The following is a 26,217-nucleotide window of genomic DNA, read 5'->3' as shown; positions in this document are numbered from 1 at the left end:
TGACAATCTCTCTCCATCTTTGACCAGGCTTTATCCACAGACTTACTTAGTTTCTGAGTCAGATAACCTCATTCTGTGTGCGTTATTGAGGAAAATTTTTGTGAAGTAACCAAAGCATTCCTCAATTTTCTGGCTAAGAGGGATTATAAGGTATCCATGACTAAGGCTCATTTCTCCCAACAATCAGCCAAATGCTTTGAATTGGTCATATCTGAAGGAAGAATTAGGTGAAAACAAAATGCAATCTATTTCTTCCTTCCCTCTTCTCAATATACTTAAGCAACTCAGGGAATTTATCAGAATTACAAGGTTCTACAGTTTCCTGCTTTCAGGAATTGTCTGTCTTCTGTATCATCTAGTGAACAAATATTTCTTCTCTGAGGAAAGCATAAACCCCAATCTTGAGACAGGAAGGACACAAAACCTTCTAACATCTTAAATAGGTGCTTCTTCGGGCCCCAGCCCTGGAACTCCTAAATAGTAAAAACTTCCAAAAAAAGGAATGGCTTTGTGGGTGCTTACATAGTCCACTAGACCTAACTAACTACTTATAGGCAGTGTTGGCTAGGGACTGGGCCTCATATCATAAGTTTAGCCAGCATACTGAAGGCCATATTTTTTATCACATTGCTAATTCCAGAGATAACAAAATTAACCTTGGGAAATTATTTGATTGTGTTTTTTTCACACAATGTGGCAGGATTATTGGACCAAGGGGAGGTCTCTAACTCCTGAAGGTACCCATTCTTGATTACTGTAACTGTGTGGCTCTCCTTTCTTCCAGGGGTCATTGGCCAATGGTCCCTGTGGACAAGGGAGCAGAAGCTATGAACTGGGGATTTGGTGGCTCATGGGCACATACAGAAATGATAACTACAACGACCAGCTTCAGGGAGGCAGATAAACTTTATTTGAGGGGAACAAGGGTTATACAGAATTATGGGGAGCAGGTAAGGATTTCCAGGGTGGGTAAAGTTCACTGGGTGGAGAGCTAAGGTACTGAGAAGCCTCATTTACATGAAAAGTATTCCAGAAATCCCAGGTGCTTGCTGAACAGGTTCTTATCAGGAGAAAGGGAGTTAGTTGGACCTGTAATCACCCTAAGGACTACAAGAAATTCCTCAGGTAGAGGATGTGAGGTCTGGGATCCCCAAGAAGAGAAGAAGAAGCCTTACTGTCAAAGGGAGTCCTCCATTTTACACCAAGTGCAGGGCTTTCCAGTCAGGACAGACTGTGACCTTAGCAGCAGAGTTTCCCAACATAACTGTCAAAATCTCAGTCACTGGATTTGCACATGATGGGATTTGTCTGACTTTGAACGGATAGCTCTATAGAATTATCATTTGACGCTTCAAAAGTGGACACTCACTTGGAAATATTTTAGTTTTTCTTATACCCTGTACTCTGAAACCCACAATAATTAAGTTGGAGGAAGTCAAATCCAACTCATCTGGACTGACAATGAACAGAATCCTCTCAGTGATGAGTCATCGCATGTCTTTCTGCTTGGAGCCTCTCAAACTCCAGATAGCATTAACCATGGAACCATTGACAGACATTTTACTTTACTCCCACAACAGTAACCTGACTACCATTAGTCCTAGAATCTCCATCTAGAAGTACTTTTATTAGTCATTACCCTAAACTGCCCCCAAATGGTAACTACTTAGGGCCACTTTCTCTGAGGCAGGAGGAAGAGGAGACCAAGGCAGTCAGGGACAAGCTTTGGTGAAAGTTTCTAAATATATGAGCAAGTAAGCATAGGTGATACAAATAGCTTCCTTCATGACTTCCAGGCCCTGAAATTGATCTTTCAATAACCTTATCAGGGAGTCAGATATCAGGAAGAAGTCCTGATTGGGGTAGTGGGAATGAAAAAAAATATTTGCCCCACCATTTTCTTTAGTGACTTGAAATTTTAGACATCATTGCTGACATTTATTTCCCATTCTTGGAGTACCTTCTAATCAACAGGAAGTTCTCTGTCTCTTTCTTTCTAGTAAAGTTTGTGGTTGAGCACTCCTTGTTTCAACTCTGCAAGCTTCATTATTTGTAGACCCTGTGACAAGATCCCAAGTGAAAGAAATTTGGTAACATGATAGTGTTAGGAATTGCTCATTGCTTCATATTTCATGTTCAAGGAGTTTTCCCTATCATTATTATTCCAGTAAAATATGGGTTTACCTATCTATTCCCAACTTTCAGAGTCACAGAGTGTATCTGATGCCTCTGGAAAATAAAACATCTTTATTCAGCTGAAGAAGAAACCTTTCTGTAGATCTCACTTTGACTTTTCCCACATGTAACCCACAAGCTGCTTTAAAACAGAAATCAGCACTTGAGAGGCAGAGGCAGGTGGATCTCTGTTAGTTCAAGGCCAGCCTGGTCTACAAAGAGAGTTCCAGGACAGCCAGGGCTATTGCACAGAGAAACCCTGTCTCAAAAAAACAAAAACAAAAAACAAAAAACAAAGAAAAAAAGAGAAATTAGTAAACTACATTTCATGCATAAATACATTAATATGCTAATATTCTGTTATTATAACAATAAACTTGATACTAGGTGACTGTGTTAAATAGTTTTAGAGGTTTTTAAAGCGTAACTGACATTGTGTAGATCTCCCACCCTAATAACATCATGATTGACAGCACCACAATAACAAGAAAAGATGATAGAGGAAGATATCCCAGGAGACAACAGCAAGACAAAAGAGGGGCCAGTAATGACTCTATGAGGCTCTATCACTTGAAGGTATCACCATCCTTTTAGCAACACATATGCTTGGGAGATATAATCAAACAACACTCAACCCATAACCCTAACCATCTGTGTTTTCTTAAATGAAGTTCTGTTGTAATGAGAGCATACTCATTCCTTAAATATTATCCATGACTGCTTCTCTGAGGCAGAAGCACAGGTGAGTACTTAAAACAGAGATCACATGTTCTCAGAAGCTAAAATATTTATCATCAGACTCTTTATGGATATAGCATGCCAACTCCTATTTTAAAGGAATAAGCCAAAGCAACAGAAATAAAACTGTAAAAACAGGGGGCAAACAGGGCTAATATCCTTTAAGATGCATGAAAAAAGCAGTCAAAGCACTTTTGCCTAGCAGCCTTGTTGGAAATGGTCATCGTGCCCTGGGGTGTCCCCTGAACACTCATTTGTAGACTCTAAAGCTGCTTCTGGCAAACCAAACAAAGCAAGCTAAAAGATTCTCCCTGAGGCATATTTTAACCGCAGAAATTTGGATAGTTGGTGAATAAATATCTCTACCCATTTCCCCCTAGATAAGATGTTACTCCCAAGAAAATCATGTTTGTGTTTAAATTAATTCAAGTTAGGTTTTCATTTCTTTAAGCTTAAGTGTTTCAATTAATCACAATGAGTTTTCTTCAATTCCCTCTCTAGATAAGAACCAGAGAACTGAGAGTCAGGTGCCTAATACAAATCACTGGAACTCAGATCTCTGCAGGAATGGGCAAGATGTCTTAAGAAGACTCCTGCAGGCCTTGGAGAGATGGCCTAGTGGTTAAAAGCACATAGGACCTGGGTTCCATTCCCAGAAGCCATACCAGATGGCTCACAGCCAGCTCCAAGGGATCCAGTGCTCTTCTGGCATACGTAGGAATGTATAGACATATGGTACACACACACACACACACACACACACACACACAAAATACACACACACATGCAGGCACACAGGCACATGGGCACATACACATGAAGGCATGGGCACAAGCACAGGCACTTGCCAACACAAATAAAAATAAAGATCGTTTAAGAAGTAACAAAGAAGGTTGATAGGTCCTCTGCAGTCATAGTGCAGTGGCTTAACCAAAGAGTAATATTGGCTTTGCTGCTTTTACTCAACCAGAAGATTCACACTCAGCTATAGGTCTCCATGATTCCCTGGACCACAATAATAAGTAACTGATCATATCCTCCAGAGCCTTCTCTAACCTGGCCTCTGTCTCCAAGCTCAAGTCTTCCCCAGACACACCTCTCTTCCTTCGTTTCCTTGAACGAGCCAAGCCTTTCCAATTTGTAGTCCTTTGATTTCCTTTAGTTCTATTATTGCTCTAGCTATGACTTCAACTACTGAAGAGATATGGAGAGAATGGACATCCTTGCCTTGTTCCTGATTTCAGTGGAACTGATTTAAGTTTCTCTCCATTTGGTTTGATTTTGGCTATAGGCTTGCTCTATATTGCCTTTACTATGTTTAGGTATGTGTCTTGTATCCCTGATCTCCCCAGAACTTTTAAATGAATGGGTATTAGATTTTGTCAAATGCTTTTTCAGCATCTAAAAAGATTATCATGTGGGTTTTTTCCTTTCAGTTTATTTATATGGTGAATTACATTGGTGGATTTTCATATATTGAACCACCCCTGTATGCCTGGCATGAAGCCTACTTGGTCATGGTGGATGATATTTTTGATGTGTCCTTGAATTCGGCTTGCAAGTATTTTATTGGGGAATTTTGTATCAATGTCCATAAGGGAAATTGGTCTGAAATTCTTTCTTTGTTGGGTCTTTGTATGGTTTATATATCAAGGTGACTGTGGCCTGATAGAGTGAGTTTGGTAGTGTTCCTTCTGTTTCTACTTTGTGGAATAGTTTGAAGAGTATTGGTATTAGCTCTTCTTTGAAGGTCTGGTACATTCTGCATGGAATCCATCTGGCCTTGGGCTATTTTTGGTTGGGAGACTTTTGATGATTGCTTTTATTTCCTTAGGGGTTAAAGGACTGTTTAAACTGTTTACCTGCTCTTGATTCAATTTTGGTAAGTTGAATCTATCAAGTAAATTGTCCATTTTGTTTAGATTTTTAAATCTTGTGGCACACAGGCTTTTAAAGTAAAACCTAATGATTCTTTAGATTTACTCAGTGTCTGTCATTATGTCTCCCATTTCATTTCTGATTTTTTTAAATTTGGATACTATCCCATTGCCTTTTAGTTAGTTTGGCTAAGGGTTTGTCTATCTTGTTGATTTTCTCAAAGAACCAGCTCTTGGTATCATTGATTCTTTGAATTGTTTTCTTTGTTTTCTAATTTGTTGATTTCAGCCCCAAGTTTGATGATTTCCAGCTGTCTACTCCTCTTTGGTGTGCCTGCTTCTTTTTTTCCTAGGGTTTTCAAGTGTGCCGTTAAGTTGCTTGTGTAAGATGTCTCCAATTTCTTTTCTTTTCTTTTCTTGTAAATTATGTTTGTTTTTGAATGTATACATTTATATTATTACACATGAATAAACTGAACTACATACAATAGGAAGAACCACAAGACAATCTGGAATTATATAAATGTTACATTCATAGTGATTTGGCTATTTGTATTTGGCAAACTTGAAGTAAACATCTTTCCTATCTTGCTGAGTCTAAATCTCGGAATGAAGATCAATATCTATCACATCTCATCTCTATTAACTTAAAACATCTATCTTGGTCTAAAAACATCTTAACTCCTAACCTACTAAACTCAATTGTAAGACTAAACTATCTGGCTTTCAACCCCTTCACAGATTTGAGAAGGAATAAAACTTAAATACTTGAGCGATCCGGAAGTGCAGGTTAGCAGCCTCCAAAATTAAAAAATGACTGAGACAAATTACTGCTTGAACAATCACCCAACACTCTCTATAACATTGGAACATCATCTTTGGCCTTCTAATCCAATATATCTGACAGACATATTTGCAAGGCAGGAACTATTGTGGACTTATTTATCCTCTCTTGGCAGAGTTTAGCTGTCAACTTTGCCTGCATCTAAGCTTGCCATTTTTTAGGCAGAATTCTGTCTGTGGCAGAAATGAGGACATTTTGCCCAGCAGTTATTTGTTTGTTTGTTTGTTTGTTTTAACTTTGTCAGATGTATTCAACCCATTTTAGGATTGTAGAGATTTCAGTTTGAAAATATAATTTTTTACATATACATTTATATTATTACACATATATACAATAAACTAGATACAAGAAGAAGGAAGAACCACAAAACAATGAAGGCACTTAGTGCTATGAACATTCCTCTTAACACTTCTTTCATTGTGTCCTATAGGTTTAGATATATTGTGCCTTCATTGAATTCTAAAAATTCTTTAATTTCTTTATTTCTTCCATGCCTAAGTAGTTCTTGAGTAGAGAATTGTTCAGTTTCATATGTGTGTAGGCTTTTTGTTATTTCTATTGTTGTTGAAGCTCATATTGAGTCCATAGTGGTCTGATAAGATACAGGGGATTATTTTAATTGTTTTGTATCTGTTGATGCTTGTTTTGTTACCAACTATATAATCAATTTTAGAGAAGGTTCCTTGAGGTGCTGAGAAGGAGTTATATTCTTTTGTGTTTGGGAGAAGAGTTCTGTAGATGTCTGTTAGGTCCATTTGATTCATGATATTTTAGTTTTATTATTTCCCTGTTTAGTTTCTCTCTCAATATACTTTCTCAATAATCTGTCCATTAATGATAATGGGGTGATGAAGTGAGTGAGTTCAATGTGTGATTTAAGGTTTAGTAATATTTAGTATTTTTTATGAATAGGGATTCCCTTGTATTTGAAGCATAGCTGTTCAGAATTGAGGTGTCATTTTGTTGGAATTTTCCTTTGATGAGTGTGAAATGTCCTTCCTCGTCTCTCTTGATTAATTTTAGTTGAAAGTCTATTTTATTAGATATTAGAATGTCTACTCCAGCTTGCTTCTTGGATATTTTTGCTTGGAATACTTTTTTCCAGCCCTTTACTCTCAGATAATGTCTATCTTTGTGGCTGAGGTGTGTTTCTTTAATGCAGCAGAATGATGGGTCCTATTTATGCATATATGCTGTTAGTCTGTGTCTTTTTATTTGAGAATTTCAGCCATTGATGTTGAGAGATATTAATACCACTAACTGTTAGAACCTATTATTTTGATGTTGCTTGTACAAGTGTGTTTGTGTGCTTGTATACTTTTGGTTTTGCTGTAGTAAGGTTATTTATATCCTGTGGGGTTTTTTTTGTGGGGGAGGAGTAGATAACCTCCTCAAGTGGGAATTTTTCCTCTGGTATCTTCTGTAGTGCTGAGTTTGTGTACAAATAGTGTTTAAATTTGGTACTAGCGTGGAATATCTTGTTTTCTCCATCTATGGTGATAGCAAGTTTTTCTGGGTATAATAGTCTAGACTGGCATCTGTGGTCTCTTAGGGTTTGCAAGACATCTGTCCAGACCCTTCTGGCTTTTATGGTATCTTCTGAGAAGTCAGGTGTAATTCTGATAAGTTTGCCATTATATGTTACTTCTGTGATCTTGTTGAAAATCTTTCTGGGCCTTGGAGCTGAGAATCTTCTCTTCCATCTATTCCTGTTATTCTTACATTTTGTCTTTTCATGGTGTCCTTGATTTTTTGGATGTTTTGTGTCAGAAATTTTTTTTAGGCTTAACATTTTCTTTGACAGATGCATCAATTTCTCCAGATTCCTCCTCGGTTTCTTGTAGCCTGTTGACAATGCTTCGCTCTGCAGTTCCTGTTTTCTTCCCTAAATTTTCCCTTTCCAGGCTTTCCTCAGCTTGTTCCTTCTTTATTATTTCTACTTCCATCTTCAGATCTTAAACCATTTTGTCGATTTCCTTCACCTGTTTGTTTGTATTTTCCTCCATTTCTTTAAATGCTTTGTTCAATTTCTTCAACTGTTTGTTTCCTGTGATTCTTTCAGTGATTTGTTCATTTCCTCTCTAGAGGACTGTTTGCCTGTGTCTTCTTGTATTTCTTTAAGGATTTTATTTGTTTCCTCCATTATCATTTTGATAAGTGTTGATTTAATATGATTTTTCTTGAGTTTCAGTTGTGTTAGGGGGTTCAGTATGGCTTGCTGTAGGATAACTGGGTTCTGAAGATGCCACATTGCTCTAGTTTTTGTTGATTGTGTTTTTATGCTGCCCTGTAGCCATGTGGTTGTCTATGGTATTTGATGGTACCTCCTGTTGCCTGACGGAGTTCTCAGGGGCTACAGGAAGAACCGTGGGCAAGAAGCTGGATGTTGCTGTAAGTGCCCTCATTAGATTGTTGAGAATAATCTCGGACTGGCAGGTGATTCTCAGGGACTTGCAGGAGGCTCCCCTCAGGTTTATGATCCTGGGGACCAAGTGAGCTACTCGGGAGGTGAAGACGTTCCTCTCACCAATGGAAAATTTGCAGTATGCTGCCCCACTACTGGATTTCTTACTCCAAGGTTAATTTGGTCCTGATGCCCACATACTGTGCTCAGACAGCTCAGACACTATGCTCAGTGAGTAGAAAAGCTTGATGTTGGAGCTGCCCATGCCAGTATCAGAAAGCATCCAGTCCATGAGAAGGTCCAAGGTTGGGGCAGAGAACTGCAGTACCCAGAAAGTATCTACCATGTGGCGGTGAGAGCAGGTGTCCTCTGTTGGAACTGTGCACTTCCCCAGTACCCGGAAGGTATCCACAGATGGTGGAAGTATTGAGAGAAAGTATGTGGCCTGAGTCTGAAGCCATGCCTGGGAGTTTGTTGGATTTAGAAGGATGGCCATGAATTTTCCATACTGTGGGTTCTTATCTCACCTGGGAAACACAAATATAGAGGTGTTGGGGTCCACAACATGGCCTGTCAGTCATTCTGCTCTCACTGCTTTCCTGCTGTTCAGAAACCATGCACACTTGGCGCCACCATCTTGGATCTCAGGAATGAAAATTGTAATGACTTCTGACCTTGCCTGAGCTCTCCTCAGAGCACCTAGCAGCAAAACTCAGAGCATATCACACAGAACCTTTCAAGCCTGCTCAGCTACAGAGAAGAAAAAGAGTGTCTTGTTGGTTACTTACTGTCATTTCCCCAGCATCAAAAGGGCAAATTTTAAGTACTAAGTAAATTTGCTATATGCATGACTTAAAAAAAAATAAGAAAGAAAATAAAAAAAATAAAGGAAGAAAAGAAAAAGAATTACATAGAAATAAAACTTCTCATATTTTAGAGGATAAAAATGGGTCACTACTTGAGCTGGATGTTTTCCTATATGTCACTTAGAGATATACTCATCTAAAAATGCTCTCAGTTATAAAGCTAGGGGAGATACTATTTTTCCCGAGTAAGAAGTTCAGTGGTTGGTAGCTGCTAGCACCAGTGCCTCTGTTCAATACATGATCCTCTCCAATCTGTTTTCTTGAGCCTGGTGCCTCTTTCCCATGTGTGCCTTTCCATGTAGTCACAGGATGTCCATTGCAGCTCAGACAACATATTCGTATCAAGGCAGGAAGACCAGAGAAGTGATAGTGTTGTTATTCACTCTCCTGCTCCTTTAAGGAGAGCAGATGCTCTCTTCAAATCCCCTCCACACCAACCTCATCATTATAAACTATATCTTTGGCACTTTAAACTATGTATTTGGCTGCACAGTGAATAACCCCCATCCTCGGCCTCATAGCAGAGAAGCAGATTCCAGATAGTGATAGGGAAACAGCTGTTCTATTTCACCAAATTTTAGTGGTTTTTTTCCTGTGGTTTGGATGAGAAATATAGGCTCACATATTTGAACTTTGAGTCTCCAGTTGGTAGCACTGTTTTGCAAGGCTGTGGGAAGGTATAACCTTGCTGGAGGGGCATGTCACTGGGAGAAGGCTTTGAAAGTTGACAGCCTCATCCCATTTGCAGTTAACTATCTTGTTTGTATTCTTGTGAAGGCTTCTATGCCTGTGAGCATGCCTGTCACATACTGCCGTGTTTCCTCATCAAGATGAACTCTTGTCATTCTGGAACCATAAACTAAAATAAACTCTTTCTTCCATAAGTTCCTTTTAGTCATGATGTTTATCACAGTGACAGAAAAGGAACTAATACTATCACCAGGTATATCCACAGTAGACTTGGTATCAGATTAAAGACCAATACATAAAGAGCTGAGCAAAGAAGGTGTCCTCCTGTCCTAACTGAATCAATGACTACTAATGCAAAGAGAGTTCACTTAATGTGATTTGGAAAAAGCACTTTGTAGCAGTATTGAAAACACATTCTCACTCTAACAATTTAAGAACTTTGCAATTAAATTAAGTGATATGGAATAATAGTAGTGAGAAAATATGGCACCTGTTTTTTCTTTCTTTCTTCCTTCCTTCCTTCGTTCCTTCCTTCCTTTCTTTCTTTCTTAGAGGAGAGCTGAATAACTCTCTATACTTAGTCAAGAAGTTGTTACAACCTGTCCAATTATTTTCAGACCAGGTATAAGAGAAAGACATCCAGGAGATTTGTCTGTCTGGTGTGTTAACATAGTATTATTTACACCAAGGTGACATTTTAGTTGCAAGGGGAAACATGAGCTGCCTCCCATTCCCTACACATGTTTTTGCCACATTCTTCTCTAAGTGCATAAATCTTAGCTCTGTCACTAGTAATAAAGTCTAGAATGAAGGCACCTGCTGGAGTCCTTAAACTTTTACTAAGAAAAATATACATAATTAAGGAATTGTGGGCACTCATCTCTGATTTATTATTAAAAAGAGTGGGCCTTGGGAAATATTTTCTCCCAATCTTGACATTAAACAGACAAGTGATTAAGTGCCAACATCCAAGGGAGTCTCCAGACATGCTCCTCATTCCTACCACATTCAGCCCACCTGTTCTAAAGAAACAAAAGAGAAATGGAGCCGCATGCCAGAGTAGAAAGTGGAAGTCAGACACCTGTGACCCTCCTAGCCATCCAATGTTTCAGGATTTTTTTAAAGAGTAGAGGTCATGTCTAATGACATTCTGGGACTGGCTAGACCTGGATTCAAACTCTGTCTACACTGCTTTCTGAGATGAGGTGCCTTTGCAAAATTTTGTAATGGTTTCTGACTTCTAAGATTATTGGGAATGCTAGAAAGTCTCCTAGGCATCCAATTGCTTGTGTTCACACTTCAGCTCAAACATCACATCCACATTTAAGACAGCAAGAGATGAGAGGTGGTGATGTCCATCTTATCTCATCAAAAGAAAAAATTCTCCCCAACAGCAACAGAAGCAAGATTTTCTGTCCTGTGACATTTGTCTTGTTGCTGTGACAAAATATCTTTACCAAAACAGCGTAAAGAAGGAAGGGTTTATTTTGCCTCACAGTTCCAGGGTTCAGCCCATCTGGCAGAGAAGTCATGGGTGCTGGAGCTGAAGGAAGCTGATCCTACTATACCCACAATCAGGAAGCAGAGATAGACAAAGACTGGTGATCAGCTGACTTTTTCTTTTTAGTTCTTTAGTTAGTTCTCTTTTATTTGTTTGCTTATCTTTGAATCATGTTCTCATTATGTAGCACTAGGTGGCCTGCACCATACCATGTAGATCAGGCTAGCCACTAAGCTCCTACATATGAGGCTGGGGGTTGGAGGCTGGACAGATTATCAGCAGATTAGGACAACTCTAGACTAGACTAGACTAGACTAGACTAGAAAAAACAGCTGCCAGGAATGAGTCTGACTAAAAACATAAGTAATGGCTTCCTGGAAACCTACCAGAGATCCTCAGTGCTAGGAAGCTCTAGAGGAGCTGAAACAGACCTTGGGAAGTCACTCAATTGCAGAAGGGGAGTATATAGCTCAAAGGAGAGAGGGTTCCAAGTTAGCAAAGTACAAAGATGGCTTCCCAGAGCTAGAGTGACTAAGAAAGGTTAGGAGAATTACAGAGACATGTTGGGGACAGGGAATCCCTTAAGGGAGGGCAAGAACATAAATGGCAGGAGTGACAGGTGTGGGAAGGACTTTAAGGGAGAAAGACAAGCAGAATGAAAAACTAGGCGAGGTAGCTCATGCAGCTATTCTTAACACTTGGGAAGCTGAAGCCATTAGCTCAAGGCTTTCCAGACCTACATAGTGACTTCCAGGTCAGCCTGCGCAACAAAGAGAAAACTAAATGAACAAAATACAGAATGAAATGGCAACATTACACTTTCTCAATTTTAATGCATTAATTTTAGAAGAACTTTCCAGAACTCTTCCAATCTCTATCTCAAACAAATTATAAACTATGTCTTAAGTACAGAGCACAGTGATGTGGGGGGATGACAGGGATTGCGCTAGTCAGACATGTTGCTGTAGCAAAATTCCTGACAGAGGGGAAATGGCTCTCCAAGAATTCTTTTGACTTTCAGCTGCTTCTGAGTAGGGGCAGGCTGAGCATCTTGGGAGGTATGGAGGAGAGTTATTTACTTCATGCCAGCCAGGAGGCAGAGAAAGTGAGAGGGGGAGAAGAAGGTCGGGATACTGAAGATGCATTAATCAAACACCCCTCCAGAGACTTGTTTGATTTATCACATGGACCTGTAGAGGGACATTCCACACCCAAACCCAGCAAGTGTAAATGAGAGTAGCCCTGTCATTGGCCCTTCTCATCTTCATCACTGGTACAGAGTTACATATCTTCATTGAATCTTCCTTTAGAGCAGAGCCTTTGTTGACTCAATTTTATAAAGGCAAAATTCAGGAGATCAGAGGTTTAGTGGCTTACTTTAGGTCTTCTATAGCCTGCTCTGGCCAAAGTTCCTAGTAAAGCTCATGCATAGGAACACCTATAGGCTGAGTGAAAAAGAAAAGAGCTGCCCTGTTCGAGCTACCGCAATGACATCATTTGCCTCACCACCTTCAGAATGACATTTTACACTTGTGTTAAACTCATCCTGTGACTGACAAGCCTCTTTCTTGGGGTCTTGTGTCATCCTTCCCATTCCCCTTGTCCCCAGCTATAGCACCTTGGGCCTCTTCTTTGGAATCCTCCTTGCATATTCCTGCCTGGGGCACTGGCCATGCCCACCTCTGCCTAGAAGGGCTCTTCTTTACCTGGTGTGAAGGAGGTGACTGCAGCCTCTGAATATGCATCCTGCTTTTCTTTGCTCTGCTCACCAACTAGTCACAGAATTGCAGATCTTGTTTATTTCTTTATTTATTTATGTGTGCGTGTTGTGAACCCCTCCTCATTCTTGCATGCTATAAAGGGGGAATCCCCTTGGGAGCTGACCTTGTTTACTTACCCCATCATTTCACTGTGTGCATTTTATGTGAATGAATGAATGTTCCCTGATGCCAGAGGTAGCATGTCTTGACTTTGAGCGGGCCAATCGCCAAGCTCTCCCAGGAGACAGAAGGCTTTACATGTGCTCTCCCACTGAGCTTCAGGCCTTAGGCTGGCATTCCTATTTGGCAACCATTTGCTAGCTTCTCTATAGGGGCCTCATTTTGCTATTCCATGTCCTCATTTACTATTCCATTCATTATTTTTGCATATTCCAGTGCTTTTTTATCATAGCTAATGTGTACAATGCATTCGAATATCAGACTGATAAAAATAATATTTTCATACAGTATTTTCCCATTAAGAAGTGATAGTACCTTGTCTTTTCCTATTCCAGCCTACCCTCCAAAGCAACATTAGCTAAAGAATGCCTTCTGACTTACTGAATAAAGTGTTTAACCTACTTGAATGTTTTATTGATTTTTTTAAAGCTCTGGTTTCTCCAGAAGATCCCACTTGCTGCATTAACAACCTCATTGCTATTCTTCCACCAAGACTTCTGCAATGTGAAGTGGAAAGATGAGGCTCCCAGTGATCTGTTCACCAATGGTGACTCACCCATCCACCTCATGCACAGGTCAGGAAGGGTGAAATGAGGAATAAGTTCTGCATGTGGCTTCCAGTGGGAACTGCAACATCCAAGTGCAAAAATTGGCCTAATCAAGTGTGGAGCCAAGGGCTCCCTTTAAAGGGAATTGGGAAAGCAAGAACATTGTTTCTTCATCAGCTTGCTTCCTCTAACCCCTGACAACTAGGGCAATCCTTGTAAGTCCAAATTGGAAATCTTCAAGGGCAGCAAATATCATAAGGTGGCCCAAAGGAGAGTAGAGACTGAAAGTTCAAATTCCTTAGCTAGGCATTCAAGACCTTGTGCCTTGTGCCCTGCTCTCTCTGAGGTCTTTGATGCCGCACAATCCAACTGTCACAACTAGAGAAAGGCAAGTGTGCTTTAAAATGGAAGGCATGTTGGGACATACACAAGATAAATAATATTTGAATATAGTTTCTTTAAAATTCAAAATTACTACTAAAATAACCATGATAAATAAAATACCCCCCAAATGGTAATTCAACAAAAATGATATTGCAGAAAGACACACATGTGCCTGAGTTGGTCTTTGTCACTCTCCACTATGTCAGATCCCTTTGCCTCCATTGCATGACACTTAATGCATGGGTTAAGGGAGGCAGCAGCTTGTGAGTTTCTCTTCTAGTCAGCACTTGCCAGAACCTGCCTTGGTTTGGTGTAGATTCACAGCCAGCAACTCTAAGAAGCATGGTGATAGCCAACCAGGCTCTACCTGCACAGAGCTCACAGACTGGTGACAGGGGCAGTATGGCAGTTATAACTGGATGCCGTCATTGTGAGTACCATGTCAAATATCACTGGAAAATAAACACCAGATCGGCTCTTCCTGGAATGACGCTTTGTCATGGACTGCAGCACAATACCAGCCCTATATATGCCTTCCAAACACACCACCTTTTTTATACACCGTAACCTTTCCTTATGACATTTTCTCCACCTAGTCAGGTTCCAGATTTTCTATACTCGGGTACAAGATTTCCAAGCATAGCTTCTCTCTTGCCCACATGAACTATTTAATAAACATCATGCCACTGGTGTTCCAGTGATGTCTGTCATGACACTCATAATGACATGGAGGCAGTACCTATGAAATCCCAATAACACAATTCCGTAAACAAGACTTGGGCAATTCCAACACAAGCTGACATCCAACATAAATCTCAAAGGGCCCCACCCAGAGGTGAAGAGCTACAAGCAACGAACTACTGAGAAAGATTAGTCTTCCCCAGGAATGAGTCCCTGATTGATCATCCAATACATCCAATAAATGTATCTGATCTACCCTGAAATCATATACATACAAGCAACACTAAACAGACTCAGGCTATTGTAGTTATATATTTATTCATGTATATTCAAATGTACCAACAATGATTAAAGAAGTGGAGGCTATGTATTTGGGAATGAGAAAAGACAGAAAAAAGAATAGGGAGTTATGAAATTATGTTCTAATTAAATTTAAAGAGTAAAAATGACAGGTAGAAAGACCACAAACAAACAAATAAACAAAAACTGAGGTCAGGTGGTGGTGTCACAGGTGGTGTGAGTTCCAGACCAGCCTGCTCTAGAGAGTGAGTTACAAGACAACTAAGGCTACATAAAGAAACCCTGTCTCAAAAACAAACAAATAAAATTGAGAAATTCTACGAATATGAGAAGAAGTCAAGACCTCATGCTGATATTTTCAAACTGCTGAGATAGTACCAAAGGACAATTTCTTGTTAAATTATGTGTGTGATTGGGGGAGATACACATACAATAGATGCCCAAAGATGCCTGAGGATGGTTGTCTGTTGATTCTCCTGGATGTGAAGCTACAGGCAGTTGTAAGCTACCCAAACTGGGTGCTGGGAACTGAACTTGGGTCCTCTGCAAGAGCAGTACACGTTCTTAATCACTGAGACATTCTCTAGTTCCTCACTGGCATTTTGAAATAAAAGCAAAATAAAATACCCATAACTGTACATAATAAAGAAAGTTTTGCCACACAAAGATCATCTTTGAAACAGCTGTTGCCCTGGATGGGCAGGAGATATGTCCCAGGGCTCTAACTACATGGGATTATAGGCTCAGGGCCAGCAGAACACTAGTATTGGCTGTTAAATAATTGAGCACATGTTTTTCCTGACCATTAGAATTGTAGTCCAACTATTAATCCATTAAGCTCCGACTGATCTCTGACAAATGCAATATCCTCCCACCAAGCTCCTCTCCTGAATAAGTTAGCCAATGACTCGGGCATGCAGAAGAACCAGATTTAAGTTAAAATGGGAAGCATTCAGGATGGACACAGTGGTGAAGAGATGACACTCCTGTCAGAATTCATTTCTAACAAAGAGCTCTAGCTTATGCTTAAAACAGTGTAAAGCCAGAGTGTAAGCCAGGGTATAAAGCTACCAATGCAGAGTCCCAATAAAACGAGCTCAACTTTCCATGTGTGAGGCTATGTGCTCACACTACTTGGTCATCCCACCAAGGTTGCAATCAATGAAAGAGAAGGTGTTTCCTTCAGGGAAATGATGCTGTTCTAAGGAAAAGGAGAAATGGGACTCAGCAGGCAAGGACCAGAGAGAAATCAAAATTTCTCAGAAACCAAACCTATATTCCAAGTTGTCTATTCACCCTGCTGGTCCATTGTTCAAAAGATTTATGCTTGATGCTTTTCTATTTTATGTTTTCAAGGTCTTTCTTCATGGTTTCAGCTACAAGATTCAGTGGAAGCTTTCCCTTCTGTTTTCTTCTAGTAGTTACCATTTCAGCTGCTATTTCTCATGCTTTTACTCTCTTCTGTTGATTATTGTGTGTGGTGTGAGATGAGAGTTCAAATTCACTCTTGTACATATGAATATTGAGTTCTCCCCACACTATTTCTTCAAAAGACTGTATTTTCTCCATGGTGTGTTCACAGCACCTTTGTAGAAAGTCAGTTGAGTTTCAGCACTTGCATATGTGCTCCCCACTTCTGTCCTGGTTGGTATGTCTTTTTTTTTTTTTTTTTTTTTTTTTTTTTTTTTAATGCTAGCCTCATACTGTTTTGATTGCAATAGTCTGATTCTGAATCAGAGAACATTCTGCTTCTGGCTTTGTTTCTTTGCCCTAAAACTAATTATGAAATATTGGTACTATCACCATTAAGATGCTGAAATTAGACATCCTCCCAGCCACTGCCACCTTAGGCCTGATATGTTTAAATTGCTACCGTTGTGCTCTTCTTGCATCCTGCTACAAAAGAGGATTCACAAGTCATACAACTCACAACTCAATGCAGTGTGTATTAATAAGGGAAGAGTCTCAATCCATGCTGTGGTAGGGATGCTTTTTTGTAGAGGCAGTCTATTACTTCTCCCTACTAAAGAAAAAATAGATTATCCAGAAACATTTATTAATAACATGTACCTTCATGAGGTTGAGGAGATGGTTCAGTGCTTAAGAGAATTGGCTGCTCTTCCAAAAGACCCAGGTTTGACTCCCAGCATGGTTGATGGCTCACAACCATCTATAACTCCAGGTCCATGTGATCTGATACCATTTGATACATTCATTTGACCTTCCTAGGTACCAGGCATGCAAGTAGGATAGAGACATACATACAGGAAAAATACTCATACACATAAATAAAATAAAGTAAACAAAATAAAATAACATGTAATGTCTAGACATCCAGAAATACAAGGTCAGTGATTTTTTTCCCATATGTGAAATGTTACCAAGAGATGTCCCTAATCGTGTCACAGATGGTACTGAAAGTTGTCTTACACTCGAACACAAAGTCCTTGTGGACGAATAATAAAGTGGTATACATATACCGTTTTACCCAGGTCCAGGATGAGAAGGTCCTATGTTTGGAAATTGAATATCTACTTTACTAGCACTCTACTGATAGACTTTTTCTTCTCAGCATTCCAATTTTCCAAGAAATAAGAAAGTTATAGATCCCATAGCTGAGCTTTTGTTTTGAGTAGCAAGAATGAGGCTTTTTAAGATGACACTTTAATTCTCCCAGCCTCTCTGTTTCTAAGTTAGAACAGCAGATGTAGCTGTGGTCATGCTGGCAGAATGCCCAGGCATGCTGTCAACAATGGGAGACTACATACAATGGAAATAGCATTGCCACTACAATTACACAGTCCACAGCCACAACAGACACAGACAGCAGTCAGTAGACCCCGCAAGAATTCCAAGTTTCTTTTTAAAAGATTGAACAAAGTGTATAAAATCAGGTGCCAGTGCATAGAAAGTCAGTGTGCTTGCTCAGGATGCCCTTCTGTTCACTTTAGTGAAGGGAGCTCATCCTCAGATAAGAATTGGTAGAAGAGAGGCTGGAGAGATACTTCAGCAGTTAAGAACATGTTCTGTTCTTGCAGTGGACCTGCACTTCCTCCCCAACACCCACGTGGCAGATCACAACCACAAGTACTACCTGCTGAATCCAGAAGAGGGTGTCAGATCCTCTGGAACTGGAGTTGCAGATGTTCATATGACACCATATGGTGCTAGGAATTCATCCCAGGTCCTCTGAAAGAGCAGCCCATGCCCTTACCTGCTGAGCCAATTTCCTTCAGCCTCCAGGATTTTTTCTTTAATCATAGCTTTCATAAACTTTCAGGAAAAGGTCAGATATTTACATGAGAACCTACTTTTCTAAATAATCTTGAGCTCCTTGATGGAAGTAACAAATTCTGGTTGAAAGACAGCATTACTCTAAGGATAACACCAGTCCTGAGGCCTCACAGAAACAGCCCTCCACCAAATCTAGGAAAATCTGGAAGAAAGTGGACAGGCATAGGTATTTCTGGGTCCAAGGAAACAGCTAGATGTGGTTAACTTGTTCTTTCCTTTTTTGCTAGAAATTCCTTCTGAGACAAACCTAATGATCATATAGCTGCTCGGTCTTAACCGAACTGTGTCTTTTGATATCATCCCAGAAAGGAAAAACTAAGTCCAATTATTAATAAGTCCATCATCTTAATGATGAAGGGATGTTTCCAGAATCACTTGCTGCTGGAAGAATCCTCAGTGACTGCCTGGACAAAGATGTTTATTGTCCACTCAGTACACTGTAGTGAATGTAAACATGTTTTTGTTTTGATCCCAGTGTGGGATGAGGAACAGACTTGTGAGAGAACAGTTGATGTTTATCCACTAGAAAAGGAACTGCCTCTTGCAGGGGCTTGGTCTTTGCCAGCTGAAAAACACCTTAGTACAGACTCTGAGAGGAAATATATAGGAGCCCCAAACAAAAGGCTGGGCCTTTTGGTGTTGGTATTGCTTCCTGATGTTCGGCTGTTCATTGTTCCACTTCGAGATGCTCCTAGAGAAAACCGCTCCAAAGAATGCTTCGAGGTTGCAGATTCTGGCTGCTACTCCAAGTCCTGGCTGCTGCTTCGGGTTCCCGCTACTGCAGTTGCAGTCCCCTTTGCTAAATTGATCTTTGACAGGTCTGCTGGAATCCTGCCAACCACACCAGTGGAGTTGATCCTTGGAAATGAGTCTTAGAAGATCTATTTCTCCTGTTCCTGTTAACTCTTTTCTTTCCTATCTAGGATAGGTGAGTTGCAAGGGAGGTATAAGCATTAAAGAACCCTAAATAAAGTAGGTTTGGAAAAGTTCGAAACCTACAGTACACATACTTGGCTGATCCTCCATGTGGCTATAGGGAGTCCATTGTCACCAATGACTTTGCTGGACTTGAGCCTCCACCATAGAGATGCATACCTACCCACTTTTTGCAGCACAGACTAACCTGAGGATCCACCCAGGCCTATCGTGGCCTAGTCATAATTGCATTCACTGCTCTGGGGGAGGAAGCACATGGTCCTAATGACTTCCTGGCTTCTGTGCACTCTTAAATGAAGCAATTTCTTCAAGCAAGGCTGTGCTCTTGAATTCATTTTCCATCTGAATGGCAAAATAATGCCTTACTTCCAATGATAAGGCAACAGGGCATGATTAAAGGGTTCTCTTTTTGGAAGACAGAGTGGCCAACTCACAGACATTGTTTGCTCACTAATTGTTTCTTATTAAAAATACAGTTTTTGTTTGTTTTGTTTTGTATGCAATTAGTGGTGGTGGTGGAAGGGTGGGGTGAGGGTTGGTTTGGTTTTGTTTGGGAGTTTTTTTCCCATATGATCAATACGCAGTACACCTAATGAAGATTACAGAGACTCTCTGAATCTTTAGAAAAGAAAGAAAATAAGTCTAAGCATGATGGTATAGGCTGTTCCCTCATCTTCCATCCACTCTCCACTCTATTTTTATCTGCCCCACTCCCCAGCTTCTGTGAGCTCTTCTGGGGCAGTTAGCTCTTTGTCTTCCTAGTTTGATTGTGATGGGCTTCACTTGCTTGCTCTATATCTCAGCTGTCTCCTACCCATTGTGACAGTGTCTCTCCTGGAGAAAGGGGCATGAGACCATCATCAGTGTGTTCATTGCATCCTTGAAGTTACAGACAGCCAATTGTCTTGTCTCCTGAGAGACATTTATTACTACAGCAGCACTGTGAGTGTCCCACTCTCCTTGATGTTGCTGTCCTACATGTGGATCCAAAGCCCAACACTAAGCTTCACTTCATCAAGTCCTTCTGAAGCCAACCTGGCTTCTCTAAGATGTTATGATTAAGGGAAGATTGTATAAGCACAAAGCAACCCAGGCAGTTAAATCAGCTTTTATGTAGCAATAATCCTCTCAATGGAAACATTCTTTCCTGGAGGGAACTCAAAAGCTCATAAGACTCAAGAATTAGGGAAAATTCACAAAGGTGCTAGAACTTACAGGACCCACAAGGCAGCCTCTCAAGATACAAGCAATAAGCAATTACAAAAGAAAAAAGAGTTTCTAACTGTCAAGCTGTTTACAAGTTGTGAAGACAGCAGCAGGGATCCAGCGCTCCTGAGTGCTATCAACTCTGGGGTGGACCTTCTGATGATGGAGTGGCTTTTGAGTCATAGATAAGTAGTCCAATGTGCCTGCCTATTCATGCAAATAGCAACAATAAACTCATTGTTTCACTAAATTTGACTTCGGTGAATTATTTCTTTCGTCTGTCATCAATTAAACTATTTGGATAATGTCTTACCAGAAAAAGTCAGTGATTATCTCAGAAAAAGAGAGATTATGCAAGATTATTTTCCCAACAATGTTGTCTTATTTTTTTAATATCACATATTATTTGAGTGATTTTTAGTGTTTTTAATAACAAGAACAAAAAATAGTTCAGAGTAACCCTATCTTTGAGGTACACACCTCCTCAAATAAGGCAGTGATTGGATTACCTGGCCCCAGTGGGCAGCCCATACCTTTCTTATCTGACTTGTTGCCCTTTTATCACAGGTCAGATGTCACCTGCATGTTGGTTTGTGTTCTGTTCTATAGGAGTCCTAGAGAAGTAGCATAGATGCCTCTTAGGGAGCAGCCAAACAGCAACCCAGTGCCCACCCCTGAACAGATTCATAGAGAAATAGTTAATTCTGCCCATCTCCATTTAAGACAAAGCCCATCTCCACACACAGTGACTCAGGAATTCACATTCAGTCCATTGATCAGGAGCTTGGACCAATCACGGTAGACTGTCCACTAGGCCATTAAGGAGGAAGGGGGAGTCACAGGTACTACTAGCCTGCTTTGTGCCACCCCTGTCTTTAGTATGAAGGTCCCTCCTCACCCCATCTTAGCCTGCACCAACTCTCCTGTGTGAATCTTGAGACATGGTTTAAGAAAGGAGAAGCAAAATTTTCCCTTCTTCAAGACCAGCCTTTCTGATGTCTACCTCTAGTGTATTTTCACAGAGCACAAGCCTTATAAAAGTCACATTTTTTCATATCTCATAACCTACTTCCTTCTCTTCTTTCTCACACCTTCTGTGAGGAGCCTGGGCCTTTTTAATGCTTCATGAGTTGGAGAGAAAGACAGACAGACAGACAGACAGACAGAGATGCATACACTCACACACACTCAATAGATGAAGCAAAGCAGGCTCCAACATTTCACTCATACACATGCATACATGCACGCATACAGACATGCAGACACAGCTGCTAGATAGAGCAAAGCCGTGATCAACAAGCTCTAACAGTTTTATACATACATACACATACACCTACACATTTAGTAGATGGAGTCAGCTCAAGTGACTCCAACAACTTTACATACATACACACACACACAGAGAGAGAGAGAGTTGGTGGATAGAGTAAAGGTTCAATGCTTACTATTTCTTGGTTCCTTTTATACACTCTAAAGCAAAGTCCTCTATGTCAGAAGAAAAATTACCTCACAGTCATAAAAGCAATTACCATAAAGATAGATGTAACTACCTAAAAAAATGTAATTGCATCAGGATTATTGCTTACATGTTTTTCCATTAAGACTCATATTTAACTAAATACTACTTATCTATCTTTACATTCCACAAGCTCATTGAGAGTTTCGAGCAACATTTTTTCATGTCATAAGCTAGCATGCATGGTTTACAGTTAACAGGGTCCAAGGGGTTATAGCAGGTTTACTGTTTATATGTATTTCCTATAAGACTCACACCTAGGGCTGGAAAGATGACTCAGAGGTTAAGAACACTGGATGCTCTTTCAAAGGTCCTGAGTTCAATTTCCAGCAGCCACAGGGTAGCTCACATCCATCTGTAATGAGATCTGGTGCTCTGTTCTGACATGCAGGCACTCATGTAGGTGAAACCCTGTATTCATAATATATAAATAAATCTTTAAAAAAAAAACTCACACCTAACTAAACATACTTTAACTATGTTTTAGCTCTATGAGCTCATTATAAGTTTAAAGTAATGTCTCTATCTGTCTTTCATTCCACAATTAGTTGTTTATCTATTTTCTATCCATAACTATCTACTGGTGACCTCATCTCTGAACATAGAGCAAATGTTGACTCTTGTTCATAAAACATTCCCAAGCCTGCTCTTCTCCCTAGTGCAGTTCACATGCCAGTGAAAAGTGAAGGTTCACAGACTCTTTATGCAGTCTTTGCTATTCTGCAGGGGAAAAGGGATTAAGGTTACTTGAATCAAATCAGGAATGCTATAAAGTCAGTATGAGGAATTAAAATATTATTAATTCACCTAAACAGTATTATTTCATGAAAACATATCTTCAAATTGATCTATAGGGAATCTGCCCAACAGAGTGAAGCAATTACATCAAAGCATAGACAGTGATGATTTCTCTGTGCCATGAGAGATACAGCAATGTCAAGCATGGAAAGACATATCAGCAGTAAGAAGTGATCCAGAGTCAAAGTCCCTGAGATCCATATCTCACCAGGTTAAACCCCTTCTTCAGGTATACAAAAATATTTGGCTGCCTCCAGGAAGCTCACTTTCTTACCATAGGCCCTTTCTGCATGCAAGGATCCTGCCAATTATAGATGCTTGTGAGGCCATGTGGGTACTGGGAACTGAACTCGAGTCCTCATAGGAGCAATAAGTACAATTTACCACTGTGCCAACTCCAAGTCCCTCCACTGTCTATATTGAGCATTTCAGCCCTAAGCACCGCTGGCACACTACCTTGCACTAGCTTCAGTGGTCCATCTCCTTCATGATGCTTGCATGTGGTATAGTGACCTGGGGCCCTAGAGATTTGCCTTCAGCAGACCAGATTATGTGACTACACTGTCTACATTATCATCAGACTTGGTAGTGCAGATGGTTAGTGCAAATGTGAACTTCCATTGTGGTTTGCCATTCTCTCCACCAGTAGTACTTTAGTACACACTGCCATCTGTGTTAAAACAAGAGATCTCTCTAAAGTATGTCACCCCAAGAGGTAATTTAGATAGGTATGGCCCACATAAGCTCATGTGTTTGAATGCTTAGCCCATGAGGAGTGGCACTATTAGGAGGTGTGGCCTGCTGCCTCCATGTTAATAGTGATAAATGGTCTCATTCTTATTTCTACTATTCTAAGACAAAATCTCAAACCCTAAAGTGACTCTTCTTTACCCACATGTGATGAGGGAGAAACAGTCTCAAAATTGAGTTCCTTCTAAACTGACATAAAATTAAGAATTATAGCAACAACCATCCAACTTCAATCATTCAGATGCCTGATGGAAACAGGATTAAACTTTGAATGAATAGGGCTAGGCAAAAGGATGGTGGCTTTACTGTATGGATGTTGATTTTCCATTGTAGGACAATCAACCTTATACGAAAGAAGAGAAGAAAAGGAACCCAATCAACCAGTGCTCTTAACCACTGAGCCATTTCCAGTCACTAAACTGCAAGATTTTAAGATTTAAGTGCTTCATGCATTGTGGACCTCATTCTCCATTAATAAGTGAAAAACATATGACTAACAATGAACATATTTGGAATGCTTCAATTTTACTGAGAAGTGTAAAAACATGTGAAGAATAAAGGTCCCAGCAATTCCCAGAACTCACATGGCAGCTCACAGCCACCCCTAACTCCAGTTCCAGGGGATCCAGAGGACAAGCCTTCTTCTGAACTGCATGGGCATCATGAATGCCCATGACACACATACATGTATGCAAGTCAAATACTCATACACATAATACAAAATAAATAAATAACATTATACAGACTGAGCAGGCTATACTTGTGTGTGTGTGTGTGTGTGTGCGTGTGTGTGTGTGTGTGTGTGTGTGTGTATTTTTTTTTTTAAGATGCCATGAATTTGGCAAGCTCCATTGGGCATCTCGAATCCATTTCCATTGGATTCTGCAAAAACTCATGTGGTCCCTTCCTGCAACAGCCAAAATGGTGAAGCTGATCGAGAGCAAGGAAGCGTTCCAGGAGGCCCTGGCCACTGCTGGAAACAAGCTTATATTTGTGGACTTTTCTGCCACGTGGTGTGGACCTTGCAAAATGATCAAGCCCTTTTTTCATTCCCTCTGTGAAAAGTATTCCAGTGTGGTGTTTCTTGACATAGACATGGATGACTGCCAGGATGTTGCTGCAGACTGTGAAGTCAAATGCATGTCAACCTTCCAGTTTTACAAAAAGGGTCAAAAGGTGGGTGAATTCTCTGGCTCTAACAAGGAAAAGCTTGAGGCCACTATTCTTGAGTTTGCCTAATCAGGTCCTAGAAAGCCTAACCAGCCAGCAGCTGTTTAAATCCTGTAACTTTTTTAATTTGCAAAAAATCTATGAAGTGTGGAGAGTCTATACCCAACTGCCATCTGATTATAAATGACAATAAAATATTAATTCTACCCTTTTAAAAAAAAAGATGCCATGAATTTGAAAGAGGGAGTAGTGTATGGAAGGGATTGGAGAGAAAAAAGGAAATGTGAAATAACATAATTATACTATAATCTCAAAATATAAAAGAAATATTAATTAATATGTATAATCTTTGAGTGGTGAAGTTATACATGATTTTAAATGTCCTCTGTCATGTTGTCTACTTTTTAAAAATAGTCATAGACTATTCTTTTTTGTTTGTTTGTTTTTCAAGACCGGGTTTCTCTGTGTAGCCTTGGCCATCCTGGGCTCACTTTGTAGACCAGGCTGGCCTCTAACTCACAGAGATCCGCCTGCCTCTGCCTCCGAGTGCTGGGATTGAAGGCGTGTGCCACCAAGCCCGGCTTCATAGACTATTCTAATTAGGAAAAACTTCTAAAACAATGCAGCTATTTCCATTTAGGATGTTTTCATTTTATATTGCTTATCATTTAGTTCTGAAGACTGTTAATTAAACACTTTAGATGCTTTCATTGAGCTGCTTTAGCTGTTCTGACGGTCTAAATTCATTATGTCTCTGACATAAAAAACTTTTGGATTTCCAAAGAAATCCAAATTATCCTAGTATTGCCCAGTCACAAGCACAGGTGTCCGAAGGCAGCTTTCAGCTGAGTTACCAAGTTTCTGCCTGTGCTCAGGTCCAGTGAGTGACAGGCTGCTTTAACACCAGGGGCTCCCCTGCTGTTAAATGACCCTGCTGTGAATGTTTGTGCTACTCAGTGATTCAAAGGTTAGTGACAATGGGATCTTACACTTTGCTATTTCCCAAATACAACAAGGCTGCTAACCCATTAAAGCAATGGTTCTCAACCTTGCTAATCCCTTAACCCTTTAATACAATTCCTCATGTTGTGGTGACCCCCAACTATAAAAGTATTTCTTTGCTACTTCGTGATTGTAATTTTGCCACTGTTTTGAATCATAATGTAAATTTCTATCATGCAGCATATCTGATATGTAACCCCTGTAAAAAGGTCATGACCCACAGGTTGAGAACCACTGCCTTAACAGTTCTTTAAACCGATAATGATCATTTTGTTTTACTGTCTTTTGGGAACAAAGATGAAGATTAATATACAATATTTTCTTTTGGTCTGAGAGCAGTTTATTTGGTAGTTTCGTTTCCTGTGACATTTGTTCTCCCACAGTCTCTACTTTAGGAGTAAGCATGGAATTGCTTCTAAAGCATAGCTTTGGGCTGGTTATATGTCACATTTACCTCACAAGACTTGAGTGGGCAGCAATAGCCTAAAGTAAGGTATCTCTGTTCTAATTCCTACAGGCCAATTCCTACTTGGGCATCTAGTTTCAGCTTGAAGTACTAGGCATTAAGGGCCTAGCCCCCAATTTTAGAAGACAATA

The 26,217-nt window shown here is 40.1% G+C and overlaps 1 protein-coding gene across 1 annotated transcript; it reads left to right on the top strand.

Moving 5' to 3' along the window:
• The first annotated feature begins 24,339 nt into the window (after positions 1–24,339).
• On the top strand, positions 24,340–24,749 carry LOC127192052 (thioredoxin-like). Its single transcript, XM_051149391.1, has one exon. The coding sequence runs from the start codon at positions 24,343–24,345 to the stop codon at positions 24,685–24,687; it is 345 nt and encodes a 114-aa protein (XP_051005348.1). The 5' UTR covers positions 24,340–24,342; the 3' UTR covers positions 24,688–24,749.
• Positions 24,750–26,217: the final 1,468 nt, after the last annotated feature.

Source organism: Acomys russatus, chromosome 7, assembly GCF_903995435.1.
Source record: "Acomys russatus chromosome 7, mAcoRus1.1, whole genome shotgun sequence".
NCBI lineage: Eukaryota > Metazoa > Chordata > Mammalia > Rodentia > Muridae > Acomys > Acomys russatus.
This window is presented reverse-complemented; position numbering and strand designations above follow the sequence as displayed.